Source organism: Podarcis vaucheri (genome assembly GCF_965113315.1).
Source record: "Podarcis vaucheri genome assembly, chromosome: 6".
NCBI classification, from domain to species: domain Eukaryota; kingdom Metazoa; phylum Chordata; class Lepidosauria; order Squamata; family Lacertidae; genus Podarcis; species Podarcis vaucheri.
In genome coordinates, this window is record NC_138764.1 from 66,558,817 (window position 1) to 66,571,342 (window position 12,526).

At 41.1% G+C, this 12,526-nt stretch overlaps 1 protein-coding gene across 1 annotated transcript; it reads right to left on the reverse strand.

Annotated features, from left to right (window-relative positions):
* Positions 1-524: 524 nt before the first annotated feature.
* Positions 525-10,961, reverse strand: CTSE (cathepsin E). Its single transcript, XM_082227520.1, has 9 exons — positions 10,880-10,961; positions 10,175-10,331; positions 9,013-9,130; positions 6,638-6,756; positions 5,652-5,851; positions 5,302-5,424; positions 4,465-4,606; positions 2,881-2,979; positions 525-1,932 (listed from the first exon to the last, which is right to left on the reverse strand). Exons 1-9 carry the CDS (start codon positions 10,933-10,935, stop codon positions 1,768-1,770), a joined length of 1,179 nt encoding a protein of 392 aa, XP_082083646.1. The 5' UTR covers positions 10,936-10,961; the 3' UTR covers positions 525-1,767.
* Between the last annotated feature and the right edge of the window lie 1,565 nt (positions 10,962-12,526).

Sequence of the window (12,526 nt, forward strand, 5' to 3'; positions counted from 1 at the left end):
AGGGATGCGCACACTAGTAAATATATCTATCAATGCCCTCAAAGTCCAACTGCTACAGTCATGCAAAATAGTAGATCAGCATTTAGAACAGAGCTAGAAGTCCTCATTCACAAGCTTTCTTCATTTTAAGTGCCAAATTTTTGTTTTTAAAGCCCATTTGTTGTTCCTATTGTTAAGCAATTAGGAGTCAAAACTCTTACATCTTTCCTGCATATCGTCCTGCAATATAACAGTAAATTCCCATCTTATCTTTCTTCTGCCTTTGAAATGATAGGATAATGTGAGAAATAGCATTCTTCAATCCTGGGTGCTAGTTAACCCCTTGAAGAACATTAGCATTTTTAAACATATTTTTTTGTAAACCACTTGGAAGTTTAATTTAAGATCAAGTGGTGTAGAAATGTTATGAAGTAAATAATCAAGCAAGCAATTATTTTATATTTAGGTCAACATACCTTGCTGTCATCAGATGTTTAAAAAATGTGCTAAGACGCAAGTTAAATTACAATAAAACTGCTACAAAATTCTTCTTGGCAATTTTATTCAGTTATTTGTTAAGTTCATTACCTGCAGAGCAAATATGGTGCCCCATACCAAATTCAATAATGATAAAAACACAGTATTGTAACCAAATCATTAAAGTCATTATAATCATATCAGAATCTGAAGCAGCAACACCAGTAACTGGTCTGGGCCTGACATGTTACTTCCAAATAAGGAGATGGTCTGTGTCTGAATGGGTGACTGCCCGTGAACCACATGAATGGCACCTTGGGTCCCATGAAAGAAGATAGGCAGGATATCAATGTATGTATGTAAGTAAGTAAATAAATAAATAAGTAAGTAAAATGTTTATAGAAGCCCAAAGTATTTCTCAAAAGTCCAAGTTAGCAACACCGATGTTAACCAGTTGTTCCTTTCCATGTAGCAAAATTAAAACCATCTGTTGGTATTCAACTACATTTTTTCCAGTAGTACAAATATTAGTGCTAGCACAGCAGGACTTTGCTCCATCTCCTTCCCCTTCAGCCCAGAACACACCACCCCCAAATCTGCTTTGGGGGATTGGGGGAATTCCCAAAATAATTTTAGAGGGTGCAGATTTAGAGGGAGAAGAGGGGGAGAACATTCCACTGCCCAAGGAGAAATCTTTGAACTTATGGAATGTTCTCCTTAGCGCTACAGTGAATGCAACCCATTAAAATTAGGTGTTGAATTGTGATACTTCATCTAGCCCTGTATTATTCTTCGTTTCCAGAAAACACCTAGATAACATCAGCATTGCAGGAACCAAGTATTATTTCAGGAACACAGAAAGCACTTTATAAGGAGACTCTGTTGATTAAAGAATTGTTAATTAATCCCCTGTCTTTTGTTTATCTGAATAAATTTAAAAACAGTTGCATATTGTGAAAACTTTAATATAAGGTGCCTTTTGAAATATTGAAAAAAGTGATATGAACAGTTCAAGAACTTACAATGTAATGAAGACAATGCTGCCAGTTAAAAATTAACTACCTACTTCCACATTTTCTTTTACAGTAACAAATCCGAAGAAAAACAGCAAAGCAAATGGGCATGCCAATTTAAGTAATTAAGGGCATGAGAAGGAAAGGGACGGGAATCTCATGTAACATGTCAATCAGTGGTTGTGACACTAGAATCTGAATCTAGTATTGATTAAAGTGTTTGTTCAAAAATAGAAAAGAAAACCTTCAAGTACCGTAATAGAGCCTGGCTCTTTGACTCCCATACTTCCCAAGTGCCTTACAGGACAGCAGGAGCCAACCCCACTCTGTTATTTCCACGGTCAAAGACAGAGTAGTATTGACCAATGAAAACATCCCCCAGAATCCAGAGCGGTCCAGCTGGGGGTTGCATGTCTAAGCCCTGGAATCCGCTGCTGCAGAGTGCCATCCCATCGCTATTCTCCTAATGGGGAAAGAAACAATTATAGATGTGAGAGCAAACAATATTAATTTATCAGGGAGCAAATCATTCCCAATCCAGGATGCCAACATTCTGTAAACAGAATAGGAGTTTCATCCATTGAACTGAAAATGCTTTGCTACAGGCTGTATTTACCATTTTATATTTTCAAAAGGCAAATAAAGTGGAAGCACTCAGAGCACCACATGGCAAGGACAAATCCTGATGGCCAGTTTGAAACTCTGCTGGTAGTTTCTGGTTCCTATCTGCAACACAACCCACAAGGTCCTCATGCTCATGGGTGGGAGTTAGACAGGATAAAGGAAAGTAAGTTGCCTGGAGCTTTCTCTCCTTCAGTATCCTTTCACTAGGAAGTGGGTTTCCCTATCACTGTTAAAAGGATCCAAAGGGAGCTAGGCTTGCCTTCCAAACTCAATCTTCCTTATGCATCCTTTCAGTGGCAAGGGCGTCTTGCCACAACATGCACTCTTAATTATGTGTGCACATGCCCACACCTTGTGAATTATTGTGTATCATCATTTACTTGTACAGATTAAAATTCCCCCTTGACATATAAGCAACAAGTGTACATGGAAGCTGTGGCCCTTTCGTCCCTTCTTAAACTGTTTTGATTGTAGAGTTCAATTAAAGAGGGTTAATAGGTAACCAATTGTCATTACACAATCCAAGCTATGCAGCCCTAGGAGTTCTGCCACAGTTCTGTTTTGTTTTGACCTCTTTGATGCATGATCCCTGTACAGACTTTTCTGAATCTGAGTTCATGGAAAAGTTTCTTAACGAGGAAACTATTATTCCAAAAGAAGAACTGTTCTCGTGACTCTTTCCTCAATGTGGAGCTAAAGAAAGATCTCACAAAACTAGCCCATACTTCTTCACAAACGTCAGGCATTCTTGTCTTGCAGAAGAGTACCCAAGAGAGAGAGGACTTACCTGGAGGGTGTAGGCCTCTGGGGAAAGAGTGTAAGGGATCCCATTGATTGTGAAAGTAACGGTAGGCATTACATTCAGGTTGCTGCATTCCATGGCATACTGCAAAACGACAGAGATGCTTGCAATGGTCCAAATATAGATTTTTGAAGTAAAACCAACCAACGAAAGACCCACCTATGCAATTTTGGGAAGAGAAGTCTACATACACGAGAAGAAACAATTGGATGCATTCTTTCGTGCACTGGGTCATTTAAAGTTATGTGCATGTAAAGGCATTGCCTCAGAAATATGCATTTCAAACTGCATAAGGGGGGAAAAAGCTTGGAAGTAACAAGTTATAGCAGAAAAAACAGCTGTCAGTGAAAAGGTTACACATCCCCCTTTCTCCCCATCTGTATTTCAGCAGCATGTGGCAGTGGAGGAATGAGGCTCATGAAGTGATCCTCAATATGAGAATTAGGGGGTTACAAGCATATCCCTATTTTCAGCTGTGAAATATTAGACCTAGCTGCATGATTCCCTGGGTTTTGGCCATTTTCAATTTCAAGTATCTGACAGATTTTCATGACAGCTTTCTCCCAAAGAACTTCCTAAATTCATCTGGGCTGTCATTTCAGAGAACTCACCCGCAAAAACCATCTCCTTCCTCCAAAAAAAGACCCTCACTTGGAAACTGTATTTATCAGACACTTATGAGTACTTAAAGTGGCATGTCAAATGCAGTACAAAGTAAACAACAACAAAAAACACCCCAAACCTAGATAGGTATTAATACGGATTGGCAAATCAGTCAATTTCAGTTTCTCTCAGTTTGCAAACAAACAACAACAAATTAATTAGCCCTCATGAAAAGCCATCAAGATTTTAGTGAGGATTTCCCCCAACATACACATTTTTCTGTGTAATTTGTTTAAGATATATAGTTTTGCAAAGCAGTTTTCCCCAATATCATGCATCTTTGCATGTTATTTTCACTAATAGATGCATTTATATGCACATTTTATACTAGTATGTGCATTTCCATACACATTACAATGGTACCTCCGGTTACGAACTTAATCCGTTCCAGAGGTCCATTTGTAACCTGAAACAGCTTGTAATATGAGGCGCTCTTTCAGTAATGGAGCCTCCTGCTACTGCAGTGTTGCCAGTGTGTGACTTCCGCTCGCATCCTGGGGCAAAGGTCGCAACTGGGAGCATCTACGTCTGGGTTAGCAGAGTTCGTAACCCGCAGCATTCTCAAGGGGGACGGTACATAACACAAGGTTCCACTGTACATGGCTGCAAAACTGCATTGCAAAATTCAGAGAAGTGCAAATTCAAAAAAGGATGCCTATGTGTTTCTGGATTCGTGCTCTTTTGGAAGGAGAAAATCAGGTCAATTCACCTTTAAATGTGAACTGGGACAAATCCCCCCCCCCAATCCCTAACGATGAAGGAGGGAAAGCAAAGGAGAACCAGGAAGCCCTAAAAGCAGCAAAAAGTAAAACAGAAGTGCAAAGAGAAAAGTATAAAGCTTGCCCTAGATGTGTGCTACTCCATCTGAGATGCTGTGGTGGGTTTCTTTTCCAAATCAGAACTTACCTCCCCATCCATAGGTACTGCTCCAATTAATGTCTGCATTCGCTTTATATCTTCAGAAGGACCTGTGATGAGAGAAGTCCCTGTGTCCACTATAGCTTGGCATCCTTCTGCACAAAATTCAATTGTTCCACCCACCTGGATACTGAAAAGAAGGACAATGAAATCAGCCCTGAATAAAGGGTGTGGATCAGGGGTAGTCAGCCTTTTTCAGCAGGGGGCTGGACCACTGTCCCTCAGACCTTGGGGGGGGGGGCGGACTATATTTTGAAGGGGGGGGGAGAACGAATTCCTATGCCCCACAAATAACCCTGAAATGCATTTTAAATAAAAGGACACATTATACTCATGTAAAAACGCGCTGATTCCTGGACCATCCGCAGGCCAGATTTAGAAGGTGATTGGGCCGGATCTGCTAAACTTCAAAACTACAGGCAGCAGCTGCCTCCTTTACATAACTGGGGAAGGTAGCCTGGACCCAAGGCAATTGTCTAATAACACTTTCCATCAGTGCAAGGATATCTGCTTGTACAACAGAATTTCCCCCCTCCACCTAACTGTTCTGGGGTTTCTCCCAACCCTCCAGAGCAGATTTGGGAAGGGCACAAGGCACCCATGGGGAGAGAAGTGGGGAATTTACATTGCGCAAGCAGATACCCTTGTGTGATGACAGAGCATGCTAGTTGGATACTGCCCTCACTTCCCTGGATTTTGGCTTTCGTTGATGTCAGGAAAGCATATTACTGATTTTCATTACAGCATTCTCTCTACAAACTTTCCCATCTTTTTCTGTGCTGTCATTTCAGAGAATTCCAACACCAAGAAATAAAAGGCACTTACTTATCCAGTTGAATCTGCCAGTATCCCTGTTTAGTGACTGGAATCCAGTTGAGGCTTCCACTAAAATGGGAAGGATCAAAGCCACCAAAGATCAGTTCCCCTCCTATAGAAGAATCTGGGTTCCTGGAAAAAAATTGGGATTTCTTTTGATGTGGGCCTTTCCATCAGTGTAATTCCACTTTACTCCACTGATATTTCACATGAATTCCCTGCGTCTTTTAAATCTCTGCATGTTTATATAGTCACCATCTGCTTGCCTTTTGGTCTCAGTTTTCATTTATTTTATTTAATGCAGATGCTGGCCTTGAAAGACAAGCCAGTGACTGGTATTGTTGGTCATGTTCTCATACCTGTTCAGGTAAACAGAGAATATTGGCAAGTTCACCAAGTTTTGAGCCATCATATTATCAAAGACGGGGGTGACTCCATCCACCGCCAGGGATGGGTAGGCCAGACCAAGGATCCCATCAAATTCTGAATCCAGAAAGGTGTTGCCAGGCTCATTGACACTCTCTGCAAACTGCTGATTGGCTACAGTGATTCCTTCAACCTGGAGGGCAGAAGTCCTACACATTATTTCTCATCCTATGGTCACGTAAGAAACCAGTTATGGTGAAACCCAGAAAGTAAAGTTCAGAGAGAAGGAAACATTTGGGATATGATTATTATTATTAAAATTTATTACCTGTCATCCATCTTAACGTTTTAGGGCTTGTTACAACAATTAAAACACAATGTTAATATCAAAACACAATAGTAAAAAAAAGTTTAAAGCAAAACTTAAAATTCAGAAATTATGTACAATGAAAGATATAACAAGGAAACATGAGAAAAGACTGGAGTTGATGCCTGACTACACTGACTCAACCAAGGCCTTGGACTAATAATAATAATAATAATAATAATAATAATAATTGTACCCTGCCTATCTGACTGTGTTGCCCCAGCCACTCTGGGCCGGTGCCAGTTTAAAGTATACCATACTGGGATGTAAAGACTAATAGTCTCAATCAATGTGAGGTAGTTTCATATATTCAAGGTGCAGTAAATATTAGAGGAGAATCTCTTACAGCCCAAGACATTGTAGTCATTTTCTTTGAACATCCTGATTTATATGAACTAGGAGTGCTGAGCATCTTCTAAGATCAGGTCCTTTGGAGCTAGGAAGAGTTCTGGACTTGAAACCCAGAGAAAAACAAGGATGCCCTCTGCCCCTAAAAGGTGTTCATGTGTGGCCCTGTCTTGTCCAGGTAACACTTCATCATCTCAAAGGAGAACAGGATATGATAAGAAGGCTTTGAGAAGCATAAAAGAAAGAAGTGGGTCTTCTACTCACAGTCACTTGATCCATTCCAATTATTCCCGTCAAGCTACCTGTGCCATATTGAATGGAAAAAGCAGTCCCCACTTCGCTGTAGGTGCTGGATTGTGATGGCTGATACCTGGAGTGTGTAGCTGTGGGGGTTTTTTAAGAGGGAAAAAATTGTGAGAACACTGCAGGAGTAAAATATGGCACTCCATAACAGGCATATGAGGAACAATATGGAACTATAGCGGCATGAACCCTCATTGCCCAGCCCAGCACATGCTTACCCTCAGAAGTGCCATTGTGTTCAATCGGTCTTTCTTTCAAGCAAGAATCTAGTGCAATGATGCAGATAGATTCCAACGAAAAGTACTGTATATGTTTTGAGGTGAATCAGGTGATATTTGTTACTGCCTTTTCAGGATGACAATACACAGTCAGTAATCACATCTTAGAGTAACACCTGAGTTACTGGGACCTGTATTAATCAGTGTGGATTGGTGACATTTGATAACCAGAAACCTGAAGAATGCCCTAGAAATATGCATTGTTAGTGCCCATAGATATTGTATTAATTATTGTGGGTTGCTTTATTGCTTTGTTAAAACTGAGTTTGCTTGAATTTGGCATCCTCTATTATTGCCATTTGGGTAAATGTAAAACACCATATTCTGCATTACCCTATACATATTCAGGCATACCATATATGCACAAGAATTCTATGGATATGATTGATGAGTTTCCTAAAAACATTTTTTCACTAGCCTAAGTTTTCCAGTTTTGTCAGAAATTAATATTTATTGTACCCAATTTTGTGCCTTAATGGACCTTTTGAGGTTGGGTTTTGCATTCCCTTGCTTAGCGGTTTTGCACAGTAGCCACATGACACAGTCCAAATCCAAAGGCAGCCACATATTTTGTTGACTTTTGGGGTGGGGCACTGCCGATATGCGTTGCAATACATCCCAGATATTTTGCTGATTTCCACCCAGACACGGCTTCTGACAGTATTCCAGGTATGTCTGGGAAAATCCAACAAGTAGCACCCCCCAAAAAAACTCTGTCCATATTAGATTGAGGGGGGGATATGAGATGCAATTCTGATGTGGATGAAATCATGTAGATACTTTTATGCAGCACCATTTCCCCCCAAAATTGCTGTACGGAAACAACCTTGGTCTCACTGAACACAGCAAGACTTACTCTTGAGTAAACATGCAGAAGACTACAGTCAATTATTTTGCATTCACTACTAGACAATTCTTCCAGTGCCTCACTTTTTTACACAATAATTTTGTACTTAGAAAAATCACTCCAAGCTGCTTTTTCCTATCACCATTCCTCAGGGAATCTGTATGAATGTATTCTTATTTTCATCATTTATCATAGTAAATGCGCCTCCCTGTGGTGAAATCATGATCACACCCTGACAAGCAAGAAGAAGTAAGACTTAACACAAAGATTTCCATGGCTAATCATTCCCCCTCCGGACTGGCCCTCCCCCCCTTCTTTACAAAAGATTCTTCCTGTGCTCATATTCACTTTATAGCAAACACTTTCCAATCACAAAAGTGTAGCTTGCAACACAATCAGCAGGGGAGTAAGATAATTTGACTCCCATTTTACAGATGGGATAAAGTACAGTTTAAATACTGCAGCCACCAGATGGAGCCCACTTTAATTTGTATCACACAGAAGCCATGATGTGATGTGATCTATATCCAAGTATCAAGCTACCACAAACAGCCATATGGAAAGTTCAGTGGGAGGTGTAGGGGGAATTGCCTGATCCTATGATGAAGGGCCTAAGTGTGTGTGTTTTTAAAATAAGGTTTTATTAAAGCTTTTCATTAAACACAACTTGCCCTGAGAGCCACATTTCCTCATGAGCAATCTTTCAGGGGCCATATGCCAGTGGCAGGTGGGCAGAGGTGAAGAAGCAGGTGGAGAAACAAGGGAGTCTTATCTCTGTACAGTCAGCTCCATGCAAAGCAGAGGTTTACACACACATCCCTCCATCCAGGCAAGCAAGAGGCCTTATCACAATTCAGAAACAAGTTCTGGCTGGGCAAAGCCTGCCCTGTGGAGCAGGGGTGTCTCCTGAGGGCAAGATAAGAGAGCTCTGGAAGGCCTGAGGTTCACCACCTCTGAACTGCATGGTAACAGTTTGCACAGAGCACAGTTTAAAGCGGGTTCTTCATGGGTTTCCATGATATGTAAAATCAAGATGTGATTCGTACATCAGGATACAAAGCGCTTTGTAACCAAGGAACCTGACCACTGCCTTTGCCTCAGGGAGTTGACCCTCACATATCACTTTTTTTGCAGCTTATAGTGAATTTACTCTTTAAACACAACCAAAGTCCACCCACAGCCCATTCCTCTCCTCCCACCCCCATCCATACCGCAAGCTTTGCTGACACAGTAAACGGATGGCACCCAGAGGTTGGAGGAACCTGTGTCAAAGAGCACAGTGAAATTCTGAGGAGGATTCCCGATGGAGATCCGTCCAAAATATTCTACCTAGCAGAAAGGGAAAAAACAACATTTCTTTTCCAGGTATTGTGATAGAGAAATACTCAGCACAGCCACAGAAAAGCAGAGACCTTTCCCAACCTTTGCCCATTCAGCGTTTGCAATATGCCCCTTTGTACAAACATGTGGAATTAGGGACTTCGAAAAAGAGACCTGAACTTTAGCTCTGTATCTTGACCTAGAAGTACACAGCTAATGTGATATACCGTCCCAACTTTCTAACTAGAACATCTTATTGGTGGAAAGAATGTGATTCTTTCCCCACGATGCCCCTTCAGATAGCAATAATGCAAAAACATTGGGGAAGCATCACAGAACCGCTAACAAAGCAAAACAATGTATAGACAATCCAGTATAAATCCATCACTAATGCACTATTATTGCACCAGGGACATGTTGCAGAATATACTAGAGGAGCGGCGAGATAAACACCAGTTTGGTGGGACTGAAAGAGAGGCAGAGAATTAGTTGGTATCCTGGTGGGGGTTGTGATCTGATATGCAGCAGTGGATTTCCTGCTTGTAGGTGTGCTTTGCTGCCTGCTTCCACCCGTGCTGAACTTGTAAATTTGTAAATGCCTTAAGTCTCCAGTGAGCTCTCCTCCAAAGGAAACCAAAGCTGGGTTAAGTGCTGCCCTTGGAACTTCTCGTTACTTGGAGGAAGTGGGGAGCACATATAATTATAATTATGTTCTTCCCCACATAAGGGAAGTAAAATGTAGAAATAATTGGATTCATTACATATATGCATATACTGAATGGAACCTTTTGTCTAAGACCAGAGCTGCTTTTCAAAGAGACCCATCAAAAAGAAAAGGAATAAGCCAACAGCTTGCAGAGCAGATATATGGCAAGGTGCCATATATTATCTAATTTCTGAATTTGTATAGATTCGGTTGAAGGGGGGAGACAGGGAGCTTCTCTAAAGGCCCTTCATGCAAAAACCACGCACAACAACAACAATGCAACATCTGTCTCCTTTGTCGCTGCCATATTGCTGCTTCTCATGGTTCCGCTCCAGCTCTTAACTTACATCAAAATAGTTGAGGAGTGGCTCGTTGGCTTCCTGAATAGCCGAGCAGTCCTGGGTGTACTGGATCATATCCAATTTGTGGGCCTTCCAGAACTGAGACAGCTGCCCACGTTCCCTCAAAGTCTTCCTCAAAGATTTATGTCTTTTCAGGGGAACTCTGATGGGAAGTGGAAGAGAGCGAAAAATACGGTAAGTAATGCTGCACTGTAAAAACTAAGAAAAGCATTCTTCTGAGGAACAACTATACAGTAGTTGCCACCAACTCTATGGTTTTTATTGCTCATATCTTTAGAACTCTGTCCATGGCGTATTTCTTATGAGTTCACCTCTGGCTTTGTTGTTGTTACCATGAGATAGCTATTGCCTGACATCAATAGAAAGCCAACCTAGATGAAGTGGCAAATACATTTTCTGCAGTTGGTCATTATTTGCCATGTATTGTTATGCACTCTGTGGATCCCATTAGCAATGCTCCACACAGTGTGAGATTTGATCCCCACACGCCTTTGCTTTGGAGCATCATTCACCACACATTCTTGGTGCACTTGTGTGCCAATGTTGGAAGTCTGTGTGCTGTAACAAATTTGGGGCGCTAGTTTTAAGTGTCCTGCAGTTTGCAGGATTGAGCCTCACAGCTAAGTCTTGTGACTGGGCAACGTCTACTGCTTGAAAGAAGAAAAAATAAAGCCAAGGAAATGTGCTTACCTGTGAAATCCACTGGCCAGCCAAATGCAAAACATGAAAAGGATCAACGGCTTCATCCTGGCAGTACAGGTCTTATGCTTTCCTTGACTTGTAACAACTGAACAAAGGGTTTGTACTTATACCCACATGCCCAGCCCAGCCCAGCCCCTGTGATAAAGTTGAAGAAAAATATACAGCAAAAAGGCCACACCACTTAATGTCAATATAACACCTTGGAAGAGAAATGAGTCATTGTACCTGTGTGCCATTGCAGCGACAAAAGATTAGGTGATTTCTGGGCACAATCAGGAAAGGGGAGGAATAATGGCATCCGCTGGTTATAGGTGTGTATAGATAAAGGCACCAATGTCCCATCTGTGTGTATAGAGTTTCTGAAATTGAATATATATGAAGTAGCCCTTAGTCTTTACGGTGTCACTGCACTTTTTATTACTTTGTACATGCATGCAATAGGCAAAATTGTGTGCAAAAATATGCATACTTTTGTACATTGAAATGCTGGTTAATTTTCACAATGACTTTTTTTAAAGGACATATGTAGAAATGCAGAGAACTGAATTTAAGATTGGAAAAGTGAGAAACCGAGAGGAGTCAAAATTGGCAGATTTTCCCACCCATATCTCAACCACATTTTATCTGTCCTGACAGATACAAATAATGTCTGTGCAAAGTTGAAGTACAAGACCTGCCCTACAGATATTCAAAGCCTCAAATGTCAAAATGCAGTTGGCCCTATAGTGCGGTTCTCTTTCATATGACTATTTTTGGTATGCTGATATTTGATATAATGATTCTTTAATGGGTTTGTAGTTGAAGCATAGTTTTTGCTTATAAAATGTGCCTTGAAGACCTGCTCTGTGATCTTATTCACAACATCCTTTGTAGTTCATCTCATCTGAAAATAGCCTTCAGCTGGCATCCAAGTTTCATCAGTATCAGGAAACAAAATACCAAAGGAAGTCATGAGGCTACACAGGAAAAAGAACAGTTCTGATAGCAAAGCATCAGATTACGAACACTCTGATGCAATGTGGCCTTCATTGCCATCACTGTCAAGCAAATCTATTGCCTCTTGCATTACAGGATCTTAGAGAGGTAGATGAACTGAAAAATCACCCAATCTAACATCAAGCAATCAAAGAGCATCATCTATTCAATATTCCCTTACAGATGCAGCAGGCTCCTCACTTGCAAAACACTCTCCTCTCCCTATGCAAGCAAGGAGGAGGCAGGCCCTTTGCTACCCAAACAATGGTCTACCATTGGATGCCCAACATTCATGGATGGTGAAATGTGTGTCTATGTGCATTTTGCTGAATATGTTCCAGGGAAAGGCTGAAATTGCAACTGTTGCATTTAAAGCAGCTTTATATATTCCTGTGTTGTGTTGTGTTGTGTTGTGTTGTGTTGTGTTGTGTTGTGTTGTGTTGTGCTGTGCTGTGCTGTTCTTTTAACATTGCTGCTTTCTTGTGGCAAATGGACCCACCTGACCTGCAGCACATCTTGCTCACATGTATGTTTACTGCTACCATCCCACTGTCTACCCAATATGTTGAGTGGTGGTGGTAGTGGGGGCTCCAAGATTTGTAAGTTTTTACCTGGGAGAGCAATAAACAGCTAAATATGTCTAGGTAATACCATCCCAGC

Coding starts and splice junctions, on each gene's coding strand:
- CTSE (XM_082227520.1), bottom strand. CDS start 10,935: ATGAAGCCGTTGATCCTTTTCATGTTTTGCATTTGGCTGGCCAGTGGA. Junction 10,332..10,879: donor CTGGCCAGTGGATTTCACAG/GTAAGCACATTT, acceptor ACTTCCCATCAG/AGTTCCCCTGAAAAGACATA. Junction 9,131..10,174: donor CACTCCTCAACTATTTTGAT/GTAAGTTAAGAG, acceptor CCTTTCTGCTAG/GTAGAATATTTTGGACGGAT.